This window comes from Acipenser ruthenus, chromosome 6 (assembly GCF_902713425.1).
Source record: "Acipenser ruthenus chromosome 6, fAciRut3.2 maternal haplotype, whole genome shotgun sequence".
NCBI classification, from domain to species: domain Eukaryota; kingdom Metazoa; phylum Chordata; class Actinopteri; order Acipenseriformes; family Acipenseridae; genus Acipenser; species Acipenser ruthenus.
The window spans coordinates 46,666,845-46,692,611 of NC_081194.1; the positions used below are offsets into that span (position 1 = coordinate 46,666,845).

General features: G+C 38.2%; 1 protein-coding gene across 3 annotated transcripts in view; it reads left to right on the forward strand.

Moving 5' to 3' along the window:
• Positions 1-25,767, forward strand: part of LOC117411520 (HEAT repeat-containing protein 5B) — a 76,750-nt gene that overhangs the window by 32,372 nt on the left and 18,611 nt on the right. For all 3 annotated transcript variants that reach the window (XM_034019142.3, XM_034019143.3, XM_034019145.3), the window contains 9 exons: positions 930-1,099; positions 4,950-5,097; positions 6,123-6,302; positions 6,650-6,901; positions 7,876-8,057; positions 8,622-8,690; positions 11,796-11,975; positions 17,960-18,197; positions 19,195-19,449. In XM_034019142.3, the coding sequence (XP_033875033.3) occupies positions 930-1,099; positions 4,950-5,097; positions 6,123-6,302; positions 6,650-6,901; positions 7,876-8,057; positions 8,622-8,690; positions 11,796-11,975; positions 17,960-18,197; positions 19,195-19,449 (1,674 nt within the window). The remainder of the gene's footprint in view (positions 1-929; positions 1,100-4,949; positions 5,098-6,122; positions 6,303-6,649; positions 6,902-7,875; positions 8,058-8,621; positions 8,691-11,795; positions 11,976-17,959; positions 18,198-19,194; positions 19,450-25,767) is intronic.

The following is a 25,767-nucleotide window of genomic DNA, read 5'->3' on the forward strand; positions in this document are numbered from 1 at the left end:
CCCTTGTAAAGGTTTATTTTTCAATTAACTTTTAGAATATGGAAATTCAATAATTTCTATTCACTTAAATGTTCCATGTTGCATGGTAACAATTCATTTCATGGGAGAAAGTCATGGCACCTCATCCACCAGGTGTCACACTTCTTAACCATTTATAGGAAGAAAATGGTATATTGGTTTTTAGGACAGACATTCTTAATAGATAATAATCAGCTTTGTTTGTTTAGACTGTAAAGATCAGCACAGCAGGTAATCTCAACTATTCTCCAATTTAAATCTTTATGACCCTCTGTTACTAATATCTAGTCCTTTGAAGTAGATCTGGAGAGGGTTATGGGGGGATGAAGGGGGGAGAAACTTAATTAACTCAAGTTTCAGTTTAAGATTTGAAATGTCATTTTATAAAGTACATTCAGTTACACCTACATATTTCTCCCACAGGTTTAAGTAATGAACAGCATAAACAATAACTTTAAATTCGGTAGGAGAGGTTTGTATCTAAACTTCCAGATTGTACATCCTGCACTATAATTGAGTATCAAAAATACCTATTCAACTCACCTTTTAGGGAATCATGTTTTGTCTTTATAGATTTCTTTTTTTTTTTTAATTTAAACACCCCAGAAGGTGATTTGACCCATTCTTTATGGCATTAGCCAAAAGTACTTTTCTGAAGTTGCACTGTGTTGAGGCATCCTGATAACTGCTCAAATAAAAAAAAACGGCACTTACGGGAATCACAGGGGACTCTGCCCCTTAATTGCAGCAAAAATATTATCAGCTTCAGGGGTAGGTGAACACAAAATAAGTAGTGATCTCCAGTGTTCTTTTGTCTCTGGTTATTTTTATATTAAAACCTAGGATCATATATCTAATTCCCGCTCCATGTACCTGACACAGTCATTGAAAGAACTTATTTTTATTTTCAGGAAATAGTGCCACAATCTCTACCATCCGCTCCTCCTGCCTGGTAGGCTGTGCAATCATGCAGGACCATTCAGATTCCCTTGTTCAGGCTGCTGCCATCTCCTGCCTGCAGCAGCTTCACATGTTTGCCCCACGCCATGTTAACTTGTCCAGCCTGGTCCCTTGCCTCTGTGTAAGTGTGATGCTTTTAATAGAGTTATCACATGTGCCTGTTGTGTTATAGTCTTTCTATAAAATTATCTCCCTTCATATTATGGTTTTTTGCATGCAAAAAGGTTTGGTATTAAAATGTACTATTTCTAATGAAAGATGGAGAAAGAGTTTATGGAGAAAATCATATATTCAAAATATATAAATCTGTTCTGTGTACTGTTTCATATCCTGTATTTATGTAGGGATCAATATTTCATTACCATGGACTGAATTTTAGATATGTCTTGATATATTCTATGGATTGAGATGGAAAGATGCATAGTAATCAATCTGGTCCAGTGATTTACAGTATAACCTGTTTGTGGAGTGGGGATCAATATTTAATCTGGAATGACTTGATTATGTAATAAGTCATCAGAGGCTTGAAATGGATGACCCATTTAGAAAACTTAGAGTAAGTAGCAGGGTTCGGAAAAATATAGGGTTATACATCCCCACATGTTGCTACAACAATTTAACTAAAGTATATGTTGTTTTTCTTTTCGTTGTTTAACATCCTGAAGTTTTTACACTTACAAATGTGGATCTGCTTAGTAGTCTCACTTTGACAGGAATTGATTTATTTATGTATTAATATTGTATGAATCTGAAGATGATCCAGTATGAAATAAGCTAGCTTACTTTAAGAAAGAGACGTATTGCAGGGCCGTAGCCAGTCATGAAAAAGCACAAAGCACTTGCCCATGCACCCCCACACATACTAAAGTTTTTATAACGGAAGAAAAAAGATATGAGGACATTATTATATGTTATTTATTTAAATACAAAAGTTTAGTTTACAGGTTAATTTCTGAATAAGATACCATTATAAAATGGAGTACATGTGGTTCTAAATTGTTTAGGACCTGTGTGGTTTTTTGTACAGTCCAAATAAGTAGCTTTTTCTTTGCAACATTAAAATTCAATATAAAAGAAAATAAGAAATGTAGCAATGTCAGAATATTTGTTGAAGACACTACACTTAGTTTTAATTCCGAATCTATTAAACTTGAATTGTAACAGTGATGTCATTATCCAAATACAGAGAAGACAAGAGTGCTTGCATACATAGTTTTGTCTGATATGAATTATAAAATCACATTCAGCAGTAAAATTAAATTAAGCGGGTTGACAAGACGTAGAGAGTTTAGCTGCGTGAGTTGTCCGCACATCATAACCAGTGTGTAGTTCAGAGGGTTGCAGCTCAAGCTTTTCGGCTGACCAGTCGATTTAGATGGGCTGTTTGGCTGTTCTGACTTATACTCATGAATATGCATTTTACTTCTATAAATGTGATTGGCTCCTTGCAAACCACAACCCAATTAACTCGACACAACCCTCAACTCAACTACCAGTGTCAATCATGAACTGTCTGAAATAAACCTTGAAGTATCCCACTTACTTCAAATGCAAAGTCAAATGCTTCTAAAGACAACAGAACGGATATTTAGGGTTTCTGGTTTTCAGATTTTATTTCTGAGTGCTACGCCTGCCTTTTAATGTTGTAATCAGTGTCATTTCTCAGTTTCTTAAGTTAATCATAGAAAAATGATAATGACAAAATAAGCTCAACTATTTTTCTACCTATGCATTCCTAAACCCACAGTGATGATCGCTTTACCCTCGCTACTTCGAAGTTGTAGCTACAACACTGTTTCATAAAACAAAGACTTCACCCTTGCTAATAAAATGAATAATGATTGTGATGATTTATTCTGAGTTTGCATTATAAGAGCACTACTTTAATGTAGAGCAATTCATTTTATTCCGCTGCCTTCATTCTGCATGCTATTCGCTGGAGTAGAAAGAAATCTAATCGGCTTGTTTCACTTTTTAATAAAAAATAGTTGGCATAAAACATATTTAAAGGCAGGTACATTCGTCAGAAAAAAAAAACTATATATATATATATATATATATATATATATATATATATATATATATATATATATATATATATATATATATATATATATATATATTAAATACCTATATTAAATTGAAATAGATGGTAGTCTCCTAAACACACAAATCACTCGACATTTAAGCAAATAGACAGTAAAGATTTTGAAGAGCACAGAGGCTATAGATATCGGTGGGACTTTGGAATTAATGCATACACACAACAAAGGATGAAGTGCATTTTATTTTGCGGCAAAGCAATGTGTAAGAGAGCCTAAATAAATAATTATTACTATGATTTTAACCGAGGCCCATGCCTCAGGTGCCTCATACCCAGCTATGGACTTGTACTGTATTGTATTTCAATTATAAATCTTACGTAAAACCTATATTAAAAAATAAATAAAAGAAAACTGTGTACAATTCTACCCATTGACCATGTTTATTTAGTTTTTATCCCTTGTAAAAACGAGACTAGTTGGAATTCTTCTGCAGGGTAGCCCCAATTATGTCAAACTATTTGAAAGAAAAAAAAAAAAAATGTTAATGCAGTAGCCTAATAAATACATTACCGACCTATGTGTTTTTAAATAAAATGATCAAACCATCCTATTTATTTATTTATTTATTTATTTATTTATTTACTTACTTACTTACTTACTTACTTACTTACTTACTTACTTACATTTCAAAAGTACAAAAACTGATCTTCTTCAGATTGACTTTGGGTATAGTGCATTTTCTGCATCCTGATGGGGTCATATTTCGGCTCGGGGTCCATAGATAGATAGATAGATAGGTAGACAGATACATTTAAAAAACACCAAGTTTCATTGGAGCATGTCTCTTCAGAATACTGGTAGGAAACAAATATATGCCTGCCGGCAGTGATCAGAAAGAGGACACACCTGAGCATTGAGCAGACATCTTGAAAAGACGTTTGAAAGAGAGTTTAAATGTGTAAGTGTAAAAACTTGTCAGGATGTTAACATCGAAAAGAAAAATGACAGTTACATTATTTAAAGTTGTAGCAACACGTGGGGACGTATAACACTATTTTTCAGAACCCCACTATTTACTCTTTAAAGGAAACATTGTGGGGGGGCTCCCGAGTGGTGCAACCAGTAAAAGCACTTGCGTAGAGTGCCGGATGCGCCCTATAGTCTGTACGTCGTCAGTTCGAGTCCAGGCTATTCCTTTGCTGACCAAGGATGGGAACTCCCAAGGGGAGGCGCACAATTGGCCAAGCGCCGCCCAGGGGGAGGGAGGGTTAAGTCAGCCAGGGTGTCCTCTGCTCACTGTGCACCAGCGACCCCTGTGGTCTGGCTGGGCACCTGCAGGCTTACCTGTAAGCTGCCCAGAGCTGCATTGTCCCCTGACGCTGTAGCTCTGGGTGGCTGCATGGTGAGTCTGCGGTGTGTAAAAAAAGTGTGCGGCTAATGGCACATGCTTTGGAGGACAGCGTGTGTTCGTTTTCGCCCTTCACGAGTCGCGCGGGGGTAGAGGTGAGGTGAGGTGAGGTGAGGTGAGGTGAGGTGAGGTGAGGTGAGGTGAGGTGAGGTGAGGTGAGGTGAGGTGAGGTGAGGTGAGGTGAGGTGAGGTGAGGTGAGGTAATTGGACGCTACTAAATTGGGGAGAAAATAACAAAAAACTAATTAGTGACTACTAAATTTAAATAAAGGAAACATTGTGCATAAGTTCATTTGTTGTTCGGCTTAATAAATAGTACACATAGACATGAATAATATGTTGTCTATGGAACCAAGTTTAAGAGTAATTTCAAAGCAATAAGAAAAGTATGGTTGTAAATGGTTTCCCAGCAGCGATACAATTAACAGATATCAACACAGGATATTTTACAGTGATATACAAACTCAAAATGTCTGGCTTTTTTTAAGTTATGTATTTGAAATGCATCTCCCCTTTAGGTCCACCTGTGCAGCTCTCACTTGCTGCTGCGTCGTGCTGCAGTGGCGTGCCTGCGACAGCTGGCACAGAGAGAGGCGGCAGAAGTTTGTGAGTACGCTATGAGCTTGGCGAAAAAAGCAGGCGACCCCAAAGACAGCACTGGAATCAGTAAGTGACTTGAAAGTTGATATTTTAAATGTCTTCAGATATGCCTTTAACCACTGCAAAAGCAATAAGGGGTCTTTATTCTGAGAAGGGCATTATGAATGTTCTGCCAATGCTTAACTAAATCAGAAAAATTACCCTGCCACCTCTCCTCACATCAGCTTTAGAGCTTATGAAGGGTGAGGGACACTGGTTAGGTGCCTTGAGAGCCTACCGTCACAACTCTACATGTATCTCCTAGATAGGGACTGCACCATCTAGCCCACTTAAGCTTCATATTTTTGCCTGATATTTGAGATTGTGCTTCAGGGTGATGTTTCCTTACTGTGTTGAATCTGAATTTGAAAGTATGAATAGCATAATTACAAAGAAATTAATTCTAGGACTAGAAGGCCTTTGCCTAACCCGGCAAACAATGTACTGTGTGCTTGCAAATAATTATGCATATTGATCCATTAATAGCCAGTAGGTGTTTTCAGTGTTTTGGGGGAACTCCTTTTTTCATAACAATTTGTAATTGTTTGTGTTTTGTTCCACAACTATTATGAACATTTTCAAGTCAATCCTACAAGTCGTTCACAAGAAATGAAACACAAGCTTTCATATAGACATCCATAACACCCATACAAGAAAACGTATAAGAACAGTGTGTGCGCTGCAAGCTCTCGTGCTTGCAATTAGTATGTGTAAAATTCACATTTCTACTAATAGTCACAAGAGACTTTTTGCATAGCTGTAACAAAAACAAAAAAAAATCTCAATACACCTGCAACCTTAAAACGTGTTGTTCCTTCGTAGGACCAGCCCTTGGCCTGTTTAATTTAACGTGATTTTAGTACAGTCAATTTACTTATGATGGCCAAAGGTGTGACATATTTTAAATGTTAACAGCCAAATTCTGGAATTACTAAAACTGTGCTTAAAAATGTCTTTCAAAGAGTCATAGCTCAAGCTTCTGAAATGAACGTGGTGAATCAAAATATGTGACAGAAGAAAAGTATTGCCTAAAACCCTACCTGTAATTGCAGATTTGAATATCACAGAGACTGGTCTTGAAGGAGTCCTGTTTGGGATGCTGGATCGGGAGACGGACAAGAAACTCTGTTCTGACATTCACGACACTTTGGGACACATGCTATCCTCCCTGGCTGTTGAAAAACTGTCCCACTGGCTAAAACTATGTAAGGATGTCTTAGCTGCCTCAACTGGTGAGAATCGACATACTATATTTTTTGAACTGCTTGTCCAAGTGTGATTTAAAGATGGTATAATTTAATCCTTATTATGTTCTTTGGGGTTTTGAAATGAAGGCAATGCTTTGGGGAAACAGCTTTCCTGAATTTCATTAAACTTTAAGTATCCAGTCAGCAAAATACCCTTCTTGACAGTCTACTGATACAAAAAAATGTAATAGCAACCACTGTCTATCTCACCTGCTAGTCTGTTTGTAAATAAAGCAATAATTTGATGCCTGATAGACTGCCACTGACAAAAAATAGTTTTCCATTTGTAGAGTTTTATGGTGCCGTTTTCTAAACGCTTGTGTTTCCTTTAGAGGCTGGTGCTGCAGTCCCTCTTCAAGTTGGGAAGGAGGAAGACTTAGAGAAGAAGGATGAAATGGACGATGACATCATGTTTACCGCACTGGGAGAGGACGACAAGTCCATGCCCTCTGTTGCTCCTCGCTGGGTGACGCGTGTGTTTGCTGCTGACTGTCTGTGCCGCATCATCCTGCTGTGTGAGAACGCCGACAAGGTGCACTTTGACCTGGCAGCTGCTCGTTCAGCCAAGCTCAAGAACCCAAAAGGTGAGTTTTAGAAACCACCTTTTGTGAAAGGATAATATTACAAAAATATTTTAAACAGACAAATAGGCTCTGCATTTGATAGTAAATCAGTGTTAACTAAGAGATTTAGGCAACACTGAGGGGTTATCTGTGTCTGAAATCCTTTCTGTTGTGTTGTTTTGGGCCCCCATTTGCAAAGCTTTTAATTTAGATGTTAAAATGTTTTCAGAGCCTGATATTTTTAGAAAATAGTAAGTATCTGATATTCATGAGTTTTTTTTACTTGTATTTTCCCTTACATAATGAAACATTTAAAGAGAACAAAATTAGTAAGCAGTAGGAAATGATTCATATTGAGAGGGTATAGATTCTTGTGTTTGTGTAACCATATCTGCATAACAGAAGTAAGCCTTTGATTAGGAATACAGTAAAATTGGACCCGCGTGAAACCTTTTAAATTTCATATAAAATATTAATTCTCCAAGAAATTACAATATTGTATATATTCTTATTTACAGTACTCTTTAAATTAATAAAAAATTAGACAACCAAAATGTCACTTTTCCCCATTTGTGTTTATTGAAGGATCAGCATTTTTGTATGGTGCTGCAGAACAGAATATTTTGTAAATAAATAGCAATTGTATTATATTTTTCCACTCCCAGTTAGAGAGAGAGAGATCTCTATCAGACTATACGTATGTGTGTAATAATATATATATATATAATTTTACATACATACACACTTGGATCTAAAACTGGCTTGGATTCAAATTTTGATCCTGCCCACCATGTTTGTCAAAATTTTGTTACCACCTTAAAGCACTGAAGCGAAGTATTTTCTGTTTTGCTTGAAGCTTTTAAAAGTAAGGTTACACACTGCACTGATTAGCACTGATCTTGGGCTACATCGTATTACATTCTATAAGGTAGTCCAAGATTAGTGCTAGCCAGTGCTTGAGAAACCATTGACGAGTGTGTTTGGTTCTGCTGCAGATGATCTTCTTGTGCTCCACCTCTCGGACCTAATCCGCATGGCTTTCATGGCTGCCACCGATCACAGCAACCAGCTGAGGATGGCAGGCCTGCAGGCCCTGGAGGACATCATCAAGAAGTTTGCAGCCGTCCCTGAGCCAGAGTTCCCAGGGCATGTGATACTGGAGCAGTACCAGGCCAATGTAAGAATCTCCTTTCCAACCCGACATTGCCAGACCTCAGCCAGGAGTGGTACTGCTTTCAAAGTCTTAGAGCAAAGTTGGCCTGTGAAGTTATATTAAAGTATTTGCTGAATATTCAGTCTTTAAAAATGTAGGGATTCAAACTTCCAGGCCCTTCATTTACTGACCTGCAAATGTCAAAGAGAGCATTTTTGTGAAATAAATAGATTTAAATTAGTAATTGGTTTCATAAGATTTTTACCATTTAGTTTCAGTTTAGAAAATTCGGACATATGCAGATTGCATGTTATGGTAAATATAAATGTTAATAGCAGAAATAACAGGAGTCAGATGTGTCGTCATGTATTTTGTCTCTCTCAACCCGGGTCAAAGCATGTCGACCCACAGCCTGAGGTGGGTTGCTGCAACCCGATTCAACCAGGGTACGACCCAGGTACGTGGTTTCACACTACGCAGGATTGTGACTCGGGTAGACAGAACCCGGGTCAGGACCCAGGTAGGAGTGCCAGTGTGAAAGAGGCTTTAGGGTTGTTTACTAACAATGTGTCTCTCTAACTTTGATAGGTTGGAGCAGCCCTGCGGCCAGCATTTTCCCAGGATACCCCATCTGACATCACAGCAAAGGCCTGCCAGGTAGTACTTCCTTGGATTATCCAATTTTTACTGTTTTAAGTCAGTATTAAGCCCTGTAATATTGTACCAGGCATGGTAATATTTAAGATGAAATTGGTTATGGATATATTTCAGAGAACATAAAAAGATGAGGATAACACATCCCTGCTTTATAGCCATTTATTCACACTTGCATATATACATAATGTGGACTTTGTATGATAGGTTTGTATTTACAGCCAAAGTGTAGGATATGTGTTACTGACATGTTGTTTTTAGTTCAAATATAGTTCATTGGTGTCTTTAGTAAACTGTTTCTAATAGTAACTTGTGCACCTCTTTGACAGTTCAGTTAAGGATTTGACAGTATAGTTTTAGCTGTATGGAAACAAGCTTATTTCCCCCTTGAAAACATATCATTAACAAATTCTGTTGGAAGTTTTGGCCATGCTTGATGAAATGTACTAAAAAGATTGCAGAGTTCACTTCTAAATACTTCCTTAAAAAGTAAAGTCAGGTGGCTCATCCGGTAAAGGCACTCCGCGTGGAGTGCAGGATGCACCCTATAGCCTGGACGTAGCTGGTTTGGGTCCAGGCTATTCCACTGCCGACCGTGGACAGGAGTTCCCAGGGGACGGCACACCACCCAGGTGGGGGATGGTCTAGGTCAACCAGGGTGTCCTCGGCTCACCGTGCATCAGTGACCCCTGTAGACTGGCCGGGAGCCTGCAGGCCTGGTGGTGCGGGGGTGGCAGCAGTGAGCCGGGTTTGAAATAAAAATAATTGGCGATTTTCCAAATTTTATTTAAAAAAAAAAAAAAAAAAAAAATCTTATAATTTGAAAGTAGTCCAGTGTTTGGGGGAATGACTCTGTACAGGATCCCTTTGTAAGCAAGCCAAGGATTGAAAGACCTCATGTTAAGATGGTAATCTTCTTAAATGTGTAAGTCTTCTGACCTTTCCCAGTATTGTTGGAGCTCAGACTTCTCCTCACAAAGATGACTGATCCCAGGCACAGTATCAATAGGTTTTGGAACCACCATATCTTGGAGGTAATATACATGAATATTAAAGTAATCAAGGTGAAAATCAAATAATATACTGTAACTTTTTTTAAATAATCTATAAAGTTATTCTCCCCCCACATCTACCAAACTGTTTTCTTGCATTTGTAGAAGGTTACTCAAGTAAAAGCATAGCAAAGTGTAATACCACATAGCATGGTACAGTATAAAGACTAGAGAGGTGTGGTAAAGCACATAAAAAAATTATGGCAAACCACGATAAAGTATGTTAATGTATAGTATAAGCAAGGTAAAAGCATGGAAAACCTGCAAAATTACCTTGCAAACATACCATGCCAAATGGTATAAAGTATTCCTGTAATATGCACAATATGGAAAATTCTTGCAAAGAATGGAAAATCTATATATCCAAATCCCTGAAGTACTGTACAGAGCACAGTGCTAAATGTTGAGAGGGTAATGCTATTCCAAATCAGGATAAATGTCTCAATGGGTAAATCCTTAATTACAGTGGTATGCCAGATCAGCAATTGCACATATTATATTATATTATATATGCGTTGTTTTAGCCATACTGCAGGCATGAGGCCAAACAGAAAGCAGCAGATATGCTGTAAAAGGAGAGACCGCTGTAGAAAGCAGGGCAGTCACTGACAGGAGAATATGCACAAGCAACAATCATCAATTTATTAATTATTTATAAAGGGTGAAATAAAGACTAAAAATATACCTAGCTTTAAATAATTTATTTCGAAAGGTTTTTTTTTTTTGTGCTTTTAACTCATTCAGTTGTTATTGTAAAGACATTACAAGTGATAGTGTATTAAAATGTTTTTATTGCTTTTGTATGATATTGAACTGTGCAAATAAAAACAATTAGAAAATCAGACCAGATGAATATGCATATGCAGTGTGTTATAATCACAAAACCAAATACAACCTCATCCCAATAAGCAACCAATTTAAAATTAAACTTGTTGCTAAGTTCATAAAGCCAAAATCTCATGGTTTTCCAGCTTCAGATTGTACTTTAAACACCCCTGTAGCACAAATTTCAGTTTGCCAGCAGCCAATATGTGTTTTTTTCACTTGATGTGTAGCAGTCGATATTTGGCATGATTTTACTTTGTAAATAAGTAAGCATTTGGTACTGGCACCAAAAGTGTGAATTTACAACCCAAGAATAAAAATAGCAGTTATAAACACACCAAGATGATCCAAAAAATGTTTGAATTTGATGTACAGGTATAAAGCCTTCTGTTATGTGTCATGCTAATATTGTGATGCAGTGTCTGTTTAGGGTGTCTCAGAAGTCCGTCCCCCCAGTATGTTTGAATTTGATGTACAGGTATAAAGCCTTCTGTTATGTGTCATGCTAATATTGTGATGCAGTGTCTGTTTAGGGTGTCTCAGAAGTCCGTCCCCCCAGCATCCAGTAAAGGCGCTCCACGTGGAGTGCAGGATGTGCCCTATAGTCTGGACATCGTGAGTTCGGGTCCGGGCTATTCCTTTGCCGACCGAGGGCGGGAGCTTCCAGGGTGTGGCGCTCAATTGGCTGTGTGCCGCCCGGGGAGAGGGAGGGTTAGGTCAGCCAGGGTGTCCTCAGCTCACCGTGCACCAGCGACCCCTGTAGTCTGGCCGGCCGCCTGCGTGCTTGCCTGTAAACTGCCTGAGAGCTGCGTTGTCCTCCGACGCTGTAGCTGTTGAGTGGCTGCATGGTGAGTCCACTGCTGACTGCACACGCTTCGGAAGACAGCGTGTGTACGTCTTCGCCCTCCCGAGTCAGCGCAGGAGTGGTAGCTGTAAGCTGAGCCAAAACAAAAAAAATAATTGGCCATTTCAAATTGGGGAGAAAATAATAACAATAATTGGCAATGACTAAATTATATAAAGTTTTGGCCTTTTCTTAAAGTTGAAAATGCTGATATGTTTGCATTGTTTTTTTCATTTTTTTTTTTTTTCATTGCTACCTTAACTCTTTTGTACTGTTGTTCACTTTATTGCTGGTGGATCGTGGAGCCTGTTGAGATCCTCCAAAACTGATCTCAATACTTGGTGTATTGGCCACCACTGTTTAAGCTCTGCATTAATGTGGCTGCAGGTGTGCAGTACTTGGATCGGCAGTGGAGTGGTGAGCGACCTGAACGACCTGCGGAGAGTTCACAACCTGCTGGTGTCCTCCCTTGACAAGGTGCAGTCTGGGAAGGGCTCATCCAGTCAGCTGTACAGTGAGAGCGCCACCACCATGGAGAAGCTAGCTGTCCTGAAAGCCTGGGCTGAGGTAAGCAGAACACCCCATCAACATAATCACCAGCTTTGATTATATAATATATATATATATATATATATATATATATATATATATATATATATATATATACACACACACACACACACACACACACACACACACTGGTTTGCAGAAGTATTCACCCCCCTGCAAAGTTTTCACATTTTGTTGGCACCTGAGCGTACTCCACAATGTTTTCAAATTAAACTTTACATGTAGAATCTACACAAACTACGCCACATTGATAGTTAAAAAATGCATATAGAATATAAATAAGTAAGATTTACAGAAAAAAACAGATTCATCTTAGGTTGCATAAGTATTCAACCCCTTTGCTACTGCAGCCCTAAATCAGCTCAAGTGCAAATGATTTGTTTGAAAGGTCACAAAATTTGTGAAATGGTTTCAGCCTGTGTGTACTCAAAGTGGTTTAACTTGTAGATAATATCCCTCAGGTATATAAAGACTTTCAAGCTGCAATTCACATAGTGATCCAACAAAGCAACCATGATGACCAAGGAGCTTTTAAACAAGTCAGGGATAAAGTGGCACAGAGCAGGAGAAGGGTACAAGAAAATTTAAAAGGTGCTGATTATCCCTCTCAGCACAGTGAAGTCCATCATTAAGAAGTGGCAGATGCATCATACCACCCAGACACTACCCAGATCAGGTCGCCCTCCCAAACTGAGCAGCCAGGCAAGCAGGAAACTGGTTTGGGATCTCACTCTGAAACCAACAATGACCTTGAGAGATCTGGTAAGTTCTATGTCTGAGATGGGAGTCAGTGTTCACACATCAACAATAAGCAGGTCCCTACACAAAGCTGGCCTGTATGGAAGGGTGGCAAGAAAGAAGCCATTACTCAAAAAGCCTCATCTTAAAGCACTATGGAGTTTGCGAAAAAGCATGTAGATGATACTGCAGACATGTGGAAAAATGTGGTCAGACAAGACAAAAATTGAACTTTTCTCCCAGTCAGCACCATCCCAACTGTCAAGCATGGTGGTGGCAGCATCATGTTATGGGGATGCTTCTCTTCAGCAGGGACTGGGAAGCTTGTCAGGATAGAGGGGAAAATGGATGGTGCAAAGTACAGGCAAATCCTTGAGGAAAACCTGTTTTGAGTCAGCCAAGACTCAACTGGGGAGGAAATTCACATTTCAGCAGGACAATGACCCGAAGCACAAAGCCAAAGCCACACTAGAGTGGTTGAACAAGAAGAGAATGAATGTTCTTGAGTGGCCCAGTCAAAGTCCTGACTTGAATCCAATTGAAAATGTATGACCAGACTTGAAGATTGCAGATCTAGAATTAGGTTCTGCATTATCATACTGAAATTTCTATCATAGCATCAAAGGGTATGAATACTTTTGAAATAGCATTTTTGGAGTTTTTAAAAAAAAAATAGCTGAAATAATTAATCTTTTATTCCTCATCCACAAAAGCAAAACTTTTGCTACAAAAGATTTTTTTTTAAATTTAGTATTTTGAGAAATTTCTAGCAATTATACATTCCCATTGGGGTATGTAAACTTTTGATTACAACTGTATGTATGTATGTATGTATGTGTATGTGTGTGTATATATGTAATGTACAGTGCTGTGAAAAAGTATTTGCCCCCTGTCTGAATTTCTGCATTTTTGCATATATTTGACACTGAATGTTATCAGATCTTCAACCAAAACCTAATATTAGATAAAAGGGACCCTGAGTGAACAAATAACACACAAGTTTGATACATATTTCATTTATTTATTAAAGAAAGTTATGCAACACCCAATGTCCCAGTGTGAAAAATTAATTGCCCCCTTACACTCAATAACTGGTTACGCCACCTTTAGCAGCAATAACTGCAACCAAACGCTTCCTGTAGTTATTAATTCCTCTCACAGCGCCGTGGAGGAATTTTGGCCCACTCCTCCATGCAGAACTGCTTCAACTCAGTGACAATTGTGGGTTTTCGAGCATGAACTGCTTGTGTCAGGTCCTGCCACAACATCTCAGTGGGGTTTCGGTCTGGATTTTGACTAGGCCATTCCAAAACTTTAAATTTCTTGTTCTTCAACCATTCTGATATAGACTTGCTTGTGTGTTTCGGATCGTTTTGCTGCATGACCCAGCTGCGCTTCAGCTTCAGCTCACGGACGGATGGCCTGACATTCTCCTGTAGAATTCTCTGATACAGAGCAGAATTCATGGTTCCTTCAGTGATGGCAAGGCGTCCCCAAACCATGACACTACCACCACCATGCTTGACCGTTGGTATGAGATTCTTACTGTGGAATGCAGTGTTTGGTTTTCGCCAGACATAACTGGGCCCATGTCGGCCAAAAAGTTCCAGTTTTGACTCATCTGTCCATGAGACGAGCATTCATGTTCTTCTTAGTGAGCAATGGTTTCCGCCTTGCTACTCTGCCATGAATCCCATTTTCTTTCTGATGGTGGAGTCATGAACACTGACCTTAGCCGAGGCGAGAGAGGCCTGCAGATCCCTGGATGTTGTTCTAGGGTTCTTTTTGACTTCCTGGACGATTTAATGCCTTGCTCTTGGAGAGATTTTGGCAGGACAGCCACTCCTGGGAAGATTCACTACTGTCCCAAACTTTCTCCATTTGGACAATGACACAGGCTCTGACTGGTTCGGTGGAGCCCCAGAGCCTTAGAAATGGCTTTGTAACCCTTTCCAGACTGATAGGCATCAACAACTTTTTTCCGGAGGTCTTTAGGAATTTCTTTTGTTCATGGCATGATGTGCCTCTAGAACCTGTGTGCTGACAACTTCACTCTGATGGTAAGGGCCAAAGTTAGTCAGATTTATATTGGGCAGGGCTGGCCCAAATCAGTCTTGGTTGTTAACCAAAGTACTCAAACAGCTGACCCTAATTATCCCTTTAATTGGGTTGAGTTAACTGGGGTGCAATAACTTTTTCACACCTGAAGATTGCATGTTTGATAACCTTGCACACCAAACAAATGAAAGAAGCACCAAACAAATGAAGAAGCACCAAACTTTGGTGTCATTTTTTCTCTCGGACTCCCTCTATATACTACTACAATCCACATGCAGAAAATCAGACAGGGGGCAAATACTTTTTCACAGCAATATATATATAATATATATATATATATATATATATATATATATATATATATATATATATATATATATATATATATATATATATATATACATACAGCTCTAGAAAAAATTAAGAGACCACTGCAAAATTATCAGTTTCTCTGGTTTTACTATTTATAGGTATGTGTTTGGGTAAAATGAACATTTTTGTTTTATTCTATAAACTACTGACAACATTTCTCCCAAATTCCAAATAAAAATATTGTCATTTAGAGCATTTATTTGCAGAAAATGACAACTGGTCAAAATAACAAAAAGATGCAGTGTTGTCAGACCTCAAATAATGCAAAGAAAATAAGTTCATATTCATTTTTAAACAACACAATACTAATGTATTAACTTAGGAAGAGTTCAGAAATCAATATTTGGTGGAATAACCCTGATTTTCAAGCACAGCTTTCATGCGTCTTGGCATGCTCTCCACTAGTCTTTCACATTGATGTTGGGTGACTTTATGCCACTCCTGGCTTAAAAATTCAAGCAGCTCGGCTTTGTTTGATGGCTTGTGACCATCCATCTTCCTCTTGATCACATTCCAGAGGTTTTCAATGGGGTTCAGGTCTGGAGATTGGGCTGGCCATGACAGGGTCTTGATCTGGTGGTCCTCCATCCACACCTTGATTGACCTGGCTGTGTGGCATGGAGCATTGTCCTGCTGGAAAAACCAATCCTCAGAGTTGGGGAACATTGTCAGAGCAGAAGGAAGCAAGTTTTCTTCCAGGACAACCTTGTACTTGGCTTGATTCATGCATCCTTCACAAAGACAAATCTGCCCGATTCCAGCCTTGCTGAAGCACCCCCAGATGAGTCCAATTTTCAGCTTTGCCCAACACCTGGTCGTCTAATGGTTAGACGGAGACCTGGAGAGGCCTACAAGCCACAGTGTCTCGCACCCACTGTGAAATGTGGTGGAGGATCGGTGATGATCAGGGGGTGCTTCAGCAAGGCTGGAATCGGGCAGCTTTGGCATGAATAAATCCAAGTACAAGGTTGTCCTTGTTTTTCCAGCAGGACAATGCTCCATGCCACACAGCCAGGTTTCTAACTTTATGTGAACGAAAAGACACAAATTCTCATTGGAAATAGGTAAATTTCAAAATATCACTGTTCTGGTCACAAAAGCAAAGTTTGTGGGGAATAATAGCCATTTTCTATACTTTTGAGGCATAAGCAATTAGGAAATAACACTTACTACCCAGGAACCAAAAAAAAAATAAAAATTGTTACACGGTGCAATCAGCAGACTAGTCCAGAGAAACCAGGAAACCGACTCTGTGAAAGGCAGAGGGTCACCACAACGGCCGACCTTCACATTCGACTGATCCATCTGTGTAATCGTTTTCAGACTGCAGTGGCTACAACACGAGAAATTCCAGGAAGAAGTAACCCGCGCATCAACAGAATTACTGTAGCTCGCCGTCTGCATGAAAATGATTTAAATGCTAGGAGGCTGCTCAGGGGTAACACGTTGACAGCTGAGAGATGAAATCACTGTCTTTTGTGAGCCAGAGAAAATCTGAGGTGTCGGCAGAGAGAGTGGTGGAGTGTTTTTTATTCACCGATGAATGCCGTTTTTCCCTTGACAGACCTGACGGAAGACAACATGTGTGGAGATGTTGTGGTGAGCGTTAAGCGTTGTTTAAGCTAACCGGTGGGGTGGTGGAAGTGTGATGATGTCGGGAGGAATCCCCTTTAACACAAGAACGCCTTTGGTGCAGATTGAGGGCAACCTTACTGCTCAGCGATACATTGATGAAATCCTTGAGGCAACAGTTTTTACGTTCCTCCAAGCCAATCCGGAAGTGTCGATTTTGCAAGACCACACAGTGCTAGGATTACAATTGCATGATTTCAAGAAGACAATTCTCCAGCTTTTTCTCCTGACCTAAGTCCAGTAGAACATCTGTGGGACCAAATCGCCAGTGCCATCCACAGGAGACAACTGCGACCAGCCAACCTTCGCCAGCTGGGTGCAGCTGTACAGGAAGAGTGGTGGAACATCCCACAGTAGTCTATCCAGTGGCTGAGCAGGTCTATGTGTCGACACTGCCAGGATTGTGTTAATGTTCAGGAAGGTCTTACTCTATACTGACTTTGTAATGTTTTCATTTTGACAGTGTCACATGTCATACTGAAAACTTATCATGATTCTTACATCTTTATTTTTGTTCATATTTTCTGTGATTTTGTTTGATATTTATCTATGTTTAAAATATTAGATTAAATGTATTAGACCTGAGTGTTGCGTTTTCTTTTGTGCATCAATATGTGTGTGTGTGTATAATGTAATCAAGATTGGTTTAATATTTGTATTCACACATCCTTAGTCATACATTTTTTGGCAGCAGTTTAGGTTTAAGGTTAGTATCTTGGATTTAAGTAGCTAAGTTAAAGCCAGGTTGCCTAGCCACGTTTCCTGAGAAATAATTAAAAGGGCAATTTTATATTAAAGTTTTGCTGTACTGATTTAATGTAAAGTAATGTAATCACTTTCAGAGAACAACTAGCTTCATCTTAAAATTTGACTAACCACTAACCACTTATAAATTTAAATACTCTACTGTACTGTAAGTAGATATTTTGCTGTAACTATATATTGTGCTGTACCATAAGTTTGTGGAATATATAAAATACAAAATACCAAAAATACATGATACTCATCAGTTATCTGCTGCTGAGAAAGTTTGCCAAATACAGGCGTGACCTTGGGGACTAGCATTTTGATTTATACTGACCTAAAAAAATATATTAAGCATTCACTTCTCTAATGAAGATTGTATTCAGGCAGAAATTTGAAGCAGGGGAAGCTAATATTTGACCTAATTCTTGACTCAGGTTTATATAGTGGCTATGAAGATTAAAAAGGAAGCTGAGAACAAACCACAGAAAGCAGTGAAAAGCAATGAGGAGGAAGAGGATGATTTTGGGGCAGCGGACGTGCTTCCTCCTGATAGCCTCATCACCCTGGTGCAGCCCGAGCTGCCTACTCTCAACCACCTCTGGCTCGCTGCGCTCAAGGACTACGCTCTTCTCACCTTGCCAGCTGAGTTTGCCAGTCAGCTGCCCTCTGATGGTAGGTAACTTTTTGATGTCAACCAGGAAACTCAATTTATTTTTATTTGCCATTTGTGTGTAAATATATCTAAGTGAAGTATGTTTTTACTATAATATACAAAGTTCTTGATGGTTGAAAGCACTCGAAAGCATCATGCCACAACATGCCCAAGGTGTGTACATAAACACACATAGTACTGGCTATTTTCAAGTAGCTAATTCTTAGTTAAAAGTGCTATTATTGAATTACATTGATCCACTAGTATTGCAGAAGCTAATAATGTCCAGACCAAAAACCCCCATTGTTCCAATAACCATTGATTTAACAGAAGCTACTAATTACAATTTTACTTGTATCAATGGAATTAAGGTCTGCACTCAGATCTGTTTCAATATCTGAATTAAAAGATTACTGAATATTAATGAAATATAATGTGCTTTTCTTATTGTACATTGCACACCAAACCCATAATTGTCAGACAATAGTGATTAGTTGATTTTAAGATCATTTCAGTTTGAGCCATTGTTACATGCGCTAAAATAACAGTAACAGGTCGGATCGGTTGTGCACCGGTCGGTGGTTTGTAAGGTTTGCAGTAGAATATGCCATTGCTAAGAATAATAATGAAGACTGATGAATGAGGAGGAAAAAAATGATCACTCTTAAGTGCGCAGCTATCTAGTTTTCAAGCAATCATCTCATTCTTTATCAGTTAAGCAAGCCATACAGCTCATAATTACAGTCAAAAATAGTGGAAGCTTTTAAACCATCTTTTTTTAATAATCAGACTTCTTAGAATAATTTCTTAGAATAATCTTTCGAAGAAATTAATATGTCCAAGGATTCTGGTAGCTCAAAAATGAGACGTTTAAACAGTTGCTTGATGTACACTTAACATTAAGTCCATAAGATCTTGCATCTTGGGGATGGGAGCATGAGAAATAGACAGCAATACTAGGTCAAAGAATAGTCTGGCTTGACTCAGTTTGTTTTTTAATTGTCGATCCTTTGACAGGAGGAGCATTTTACACTCCTGAGACGATTGATACAGCTAGACTCCACTACCGCAACTCATGGGCTCCCATACTCCATGCTGTTGCAATCTGGCTTAACAGCACAGGCTTCGGTTTGAGCGACCTGTCTGAAGACATGGCCACCAATCTCCAGAGAGGTCCGACAGCCGCTGGTTCCAGCCAACCCTCTAGCAGTACGTCTCCAGCTTCCAAAACCCAGGAAGATGTTGTCAAGGACAAAATACATCTTCTCTTAGGTATGGGTGACATTATTAAAGGCATTATTCTACCATCATTTAAGGAAACAGATTAAAGACAAGCATTGAGTAAACACTTTTTAATAAAACAAAAAGCAAAACACACAAAATTTCTAGTAATTTTTAATAAATTATCTTTATCAAAAACAAACAAACTTATTTAAAGTATTAACATGATAAGTTTGAGTATTTTGTGTGTGTTAACATGTTTTCTTCAGTTATCTTATGTAAGGTGTAGGGTGCCAATACTTTTGTCTCCGACTGTAAATAGGGGCTATGTCTTGAAAAAGCATGACAACGGTTTTTGTGATGGCCGGATACGATGAAAACAAGTCTTTGATGAGTTTGTTGTCCTTATGCCAATAAGAAGAAGAAGAAGAAGAAGAAGAAGAAGAAGAAGAATACAATTATAAAATGCACATATTGTATTTTGAACTTCTGTTATGATGAATTTTAGTTCATTGCATTCAATGATTTAATTTCTTCTCTGTACTACATTATTTATGGCCCTGTGAATCGCGATTTCATACAAAAAAAAAATCACATTAACAAAACTGTACAGCTCTGCTATGTGCCTGCGTGTAATATTCGCCATGCACAGACAGTGTTGCCAACTCCACAAAGCAGGAAATCACGAGAGAAACCACACAAAGTCACTAGATGTTACTATTTATACATTCTAAAGTCACTAGACCAGGGGTTTTCAACCTTTTTTTGAAACTGTACCCCTTTTGTCGGAAGGTTTCAGCTAAAGTACCCTTTACAATTTTCGCTCACTGAATGGTACCACAGTTGCAATAAAAGGCAGAATAATCTGGTTAACACATTTCTTTTTTCTCCCATTTATTTAATATATAATTTTACACAACAGAAAACCAAACAGTAGGCTTCATTCTTAAAACTTAATTACATGTCTTTGGATGCAAAGAATTAAAAGGGTAGTATTTAGAAATCTTTGGAAAGACTCATATTCACTATCTATTGGGAATTATAAATAATACAAAACAGTCTGCACTGTAAATGTTTATCACGTCGCTATTTACATCCCACTTCAGCATAACTATGTGTGCTGTTTAAAATGTTTACACTATCAAAAACATTAACCTCAAGATTAAATTATAATTACTAACTAAAAATGATCCAAAGGGACTCTGTATAACTTTGTCGCTTTGCACTTTCTGACTTCTGTGTTTTCCTTCGTTTTTCTATTTTCACCGAACACATATTCAACCAGCCACTATTACTGTTAATAAAATGCAGCCATGGTAATAAACAAAAATCGTCCAAGTATAAGTATTGTGATGACTATTTATGTTTACCTAAGCATGTATAGTGCCGTGAAAAAGTATTTGCCCCCTGTCTGATTTTCTGCATTTTTGCATATTTTTGACACTGAATATAAGAACATAAGAAAGTTTACAAATGAGAGGAGGTCATTCAGCCCATCTTGCTCGTTTGGTGGTTAGTAGCTTATTGATCCCAGAATCTCATCAAGCAGCTTCTTGAAGGATCCCAGGGTTTCAGCTTCAACAACATTACTGGGGAGTTGGTTCCAGACCCTCACAATTCTCTGTGTAAAAAAATGTCTCCTATTTTCTGTTCTGAATGCCCCTTTATCTAATCTCCATTTGTGACCCCTGGTCCTTGTTTCTTTTTTCAGGTCAAAGTCCCCTGGGTCGACATTGTCTATACCTTTTAGGATTTTGAATGCTTGAACCAGATCACCCCGTAGTCTTCTTTGTTCAAGACTGAATAGATTAAATTCTTTTAGCCTGTCTGCATACGACATACCTTTTAAACCCGGGATAATTCTATTTGCACTCTTCCTAGAGCAGCAATATCCTTTTTGTAACGAGGTGACCAGAACTGAACACAATATTCTAGGTGAGGTCTTACTAATGCATTGTAAAGTTTTAACATTACTTCCCTTGATTTAAATTCAACACTTCTCACAATATATCTGAGCATCTTGTTGGCCTTTTTCATAGCTTCCCCACATTGTCTTGATGAAGACATTTCTGAGTCAACATAAACTCCTAGGTCTTTTTCATAGATTTCTTATTCAATTTCAGTATCTCCCATATGATATTTATAATGCACATTTTTATTGCCTGCGTGCAGTACTTTACACTTTTCTCTATTAAATGTAATGTGTCTGCCCAGTTCTGAATGCTGTCTAGATCATTTTGAATGACCTTTGCTGCTGCAACAGTGTTTGCCACTCCTCCTATTTTTGTGTCGTCTGCAAATTTAACAAGTTCGCTTACTATACCACAATCTAAATCATTAATGTAGATTAGGAATAGCAGAGGACCCAATACTGATCCCTGTGGTACACCACTGGTTACCTCGCTCCATTTTGAGGTTTCTCCTCTAATCAGTACTTTATGTTTTCTCCATGTTAACCACTCCCTAATCCATGTGCATGCATTTCCTTGAATCCCTACTGCGTTCAGTTTGAGAATTAATCTTTTATGCGGGACTTTGTCAAAAGCTTTCTGGAAATCTAAATAAACCATGTCGTATGCTTTGCAATTATCCATTGTTGATGTTGCATCCTCAAAAAAATCAAGCAGGTTAGTTAGACACGATCTCCCTTTCCTAAAACCATGCTGACTGTCTCCCAGGATATTGTTACCATATAGGTAATTTTCGGTTTTAGATCTTATAGTTTCCATTTTAAAATTTTAAAGTTTACATATAATAGAAGTCAGGCTTATTGGTCTGTAGTTACCTGGTTCGGTTTTGTCTCCCTTTTTGTGGATCGGTATTACGTTTGCTATTTTCCAGTCTGTCGGTACAACCCCGGTGTCAAGAGACTGTTGCATGATCTTGGTTAGCGGTTTGTAAATAACTTCTTTCATTTCTTTGAGTGCTATTGGGAGGATCTCATCTGGCCCATGGGATCTGTTTATTTTAAGAGCTCCTAGTCCCTTTAACACTTCTGCCTCTGTTAAGCTAAAGTTATTTAAAACTGGATAGGAACAGGTCGACATGTGGGGCATGTTGCCCGTGTCCTCCTTTGTAAAAATCTGTGAAAAGTAATCATTTAATATATTTGCTATTTTTTTTCTTTGTCTATGATTTTGCCATTTGTGTCTCTTAGACATTTAACCTCCTCTCTTGAATGTTCTCTTGCTGTTATAATATTAGAAAAACATTTTGGAATTGGTTTTAGCCCCCTTAGCAATATTGATTTCTATCTCTCTCTTGGCCTGTCTAACTTCCTTTTTGACTTGTGTTTGCAGTTCCAAGTACTCTTTCTGTGTACTTCTGTTAGTCTCTGTTTCATACCTTCATAGTTTGCTTTTCTAAAATTGTAAACCTTAGCTTTAGTCGTTACTTTTGGGGTTTTAAAAAAACACTTCAAATGAGACTGTGTTGTGGTCTGAGTTTGCCAATGGCTCTCTGACCTCTGTTTTAGTTATGCTATCTTCGTTATTTGAAAAGACTAAATCAAGGCATGCCTCCCCTGTAGTCGGTGCCTTGACAAATTGCGTTAGGAAGCAGTCATTTGACATTTCCACCATTTTTTTCGTCTGTCGTGCTCCACACTGGGTTTTCCCATTTTATATGGGGGAAGTTGAAATCCCCCATTAGTATGGCTTCTCCTTTTTTACACGCATTTCTAATGTCATTGTATAACAGATTATTTTGTTCAGCGTCTGAATTTGGCGGTCTATAGCATGCTCCTATTATTATGCCCTTTGAATTTTTTTCCATTATTCTGACCCATATTGATTCTGCATTGTTTTCATTGTCCTGATTTAACACCTGGGCTTCAAGACTATTTCTTATGTATAGCGCTACCCCTCCGCCTCTTCTGTCCTGCCTGTCTTTCCTATACAGTGTGTACCCACTAATATTATATTCGTCTCCATCACTCTCAGACAACCAAGTTTCTGTAACACCTATCACATCGTAGTTACTTGTTAGTGCAGTAGCTTCAAGTTCTAACATTTTGTTTCTCAGACTTCTAGACTCCCCCCTTCCTTTCTAGTTGAAATGCTTCTGGACCTCCTCAAGGATTCTTTCTCCGAGTAGATTGGTTCCCTTTTTGTTTAAGTGCAGTCCGTCCCACCTATATAGATAGTCCCACCTATATAGATAGTCCTTGTTGTAGAATTCAAAGTTTATACATAGCAAATACAAATCCCGCTTTAACTGCCCAAACCTATTTTTTCATGCCCAGCACAGCCTTGCTACAAGCAGGTAAAGATAAGGTCACAAAGTTAGTTATTTTCCTTCAGTAGGTCCACTGTGTACTAACGTTAAATACAGTTTATTGTCTTATATTCAAACATAACACTTCCTCTGTTGTAATAAAACATTTACACATATTCTGTTTTGAATTATTCTAGAATACCTGTGTTTAGCTTAAAGACTACTTTCAGATCAAGCTTACTACTCATCTAAATAAGAAACTTGATTGTGAATCCATTAAACTGTAGGCTTGTTAATATTGAGAAATTAATTATTATTAAGACTTAAGATTACACTAAAGCCCCAAACAGGCAAAAACACTTGTTAATTCAAATATGATGTTTCTATTTAATTCAGACATATTATTTTCTGTTCCTTGTCACTTTTATATTTGGATCATATTCACTAAAATTGCAAAATTGCATCTGCTCTGAAATTGCAAACTGCAATGCAATAACTTTTTATTGTGCTGATTTAACAATTGACATCACGAAGATGCTGCAGAATGATCTGTCGATCTTGGGCAGATGTGACTGTTGGTCTCCCAGTTCGTGGCCTGTCATTGACAGAGTGTGTCTGGTTATACCGTCTCACCAGGTTTGAAATTGCTGGGTGTGAACACCCAAGATGGCGAACCACAGTTCGCTGCTCTAGTCCAGCCTCCAACATGCCGATTTGCACGAAGCTGCTGCTCTCTTGACATACATGGCATATTGTTGTTTTTCTGTGATTTTTCTTTATTGCTTTTATTCAAGTTTGCAATTCAACAGCTGAACAACTCACTAATTAGGTGATTAAGTGCATACGCTTCAGTCATAGTCGCTCAAGCGTGTCATGGTCAAGGATGCATGATCAAGTGATTTAAAAAGAAACCAAAAACATTTCGTCAATGTCCATCATTTATATACCTTATTTTTTTTAGAAAATAAATGTGTTATAATAGTGATACATTTCTTTTGATGCTCAGTATACTTCAATATAGCAGTCTCTCTTATAAATTGTAATTTTATTTTACTCCATTGATATACATAGAAGGCAAAAGGTTATTTTTTAATTAGGCATCTGCTTGGCAGCAAATCAACCGTGAATATTAAAACTTAGGACTGCTATGTTTTGATACAGACTAGCATCTTCCTGCATTTACTTAAAGGGCACATAAGGACCTTTTTATTTTATTGTTACATGGTTCCATGTGTTGCTACAATTGTTTACGTAAGGTGTGTGTATTGTCTACTGATGGATTTACCAGTGAGCAGGAGGATGATGGGAAATGTAGTTCTGAGAGGTCCATGCGGGTACATGGGAAGCCATCTTGAGGCAGGGAATGCAATTTAAAAGTTTAAAAAAGTGGTCAAAATGTAAAAAAAAAAATTAAAACAATACACACACTTTACGTAAACAGCTGTAGCAACACATGGGAACATGTAACAAAATAAAATAAAAATGTCCTTATGTACCCTTTTAAGGTTATTATATTAGATTTCTTATTTTTAAAATCTCAGTTTTCTTATTTATTTAAATACTTGCTTTTTTTCTTACTATAGTAGAACCACAACCCTATTTTAGTTAAATTGTTTCTCATAGAGTTTGTCTTTCTGTTCTCACTGGATTAGAATGTTTTGAGGCTCTGAGTCTAATTAAAAAAGATGCTTTTGCCTGATAAGGGAGGTTTGGAATTTTCAGCAGGTTGGCCTGACCTTACACATTCACTAATATTTTTCTACTGTTATACTAGAATAAACAGGAATATGGAATCCTACAATATTCTCATAGACTAATACATAATACATTATAACATTTTTTCATGAATAGTGTGTTTTAACAATTTGTCATTACAATATTTGTTGCAGTTTCACAAATGTTCAATTTGTATCCCAAAGATCGTCCTGCTTCCAGTAGCTGTGACAGTCTTGGGTCAGTTTCTGCTCTCAGTGAGTCTGTCAAAGCCTGGTACCTGCAAAAATTTAATTTGTTAGCTGGGCTCCCATCTCTTCGTTCTCATTCCCATCATCAGTGGGAGCCATCCATCTCTGCAGCATACACCTTTCACTCAAAAAAGGTGCTCGCACCTTCTACAAGGGAAGACAGGTTTTAGGGGCACTCGTGACAAATTGT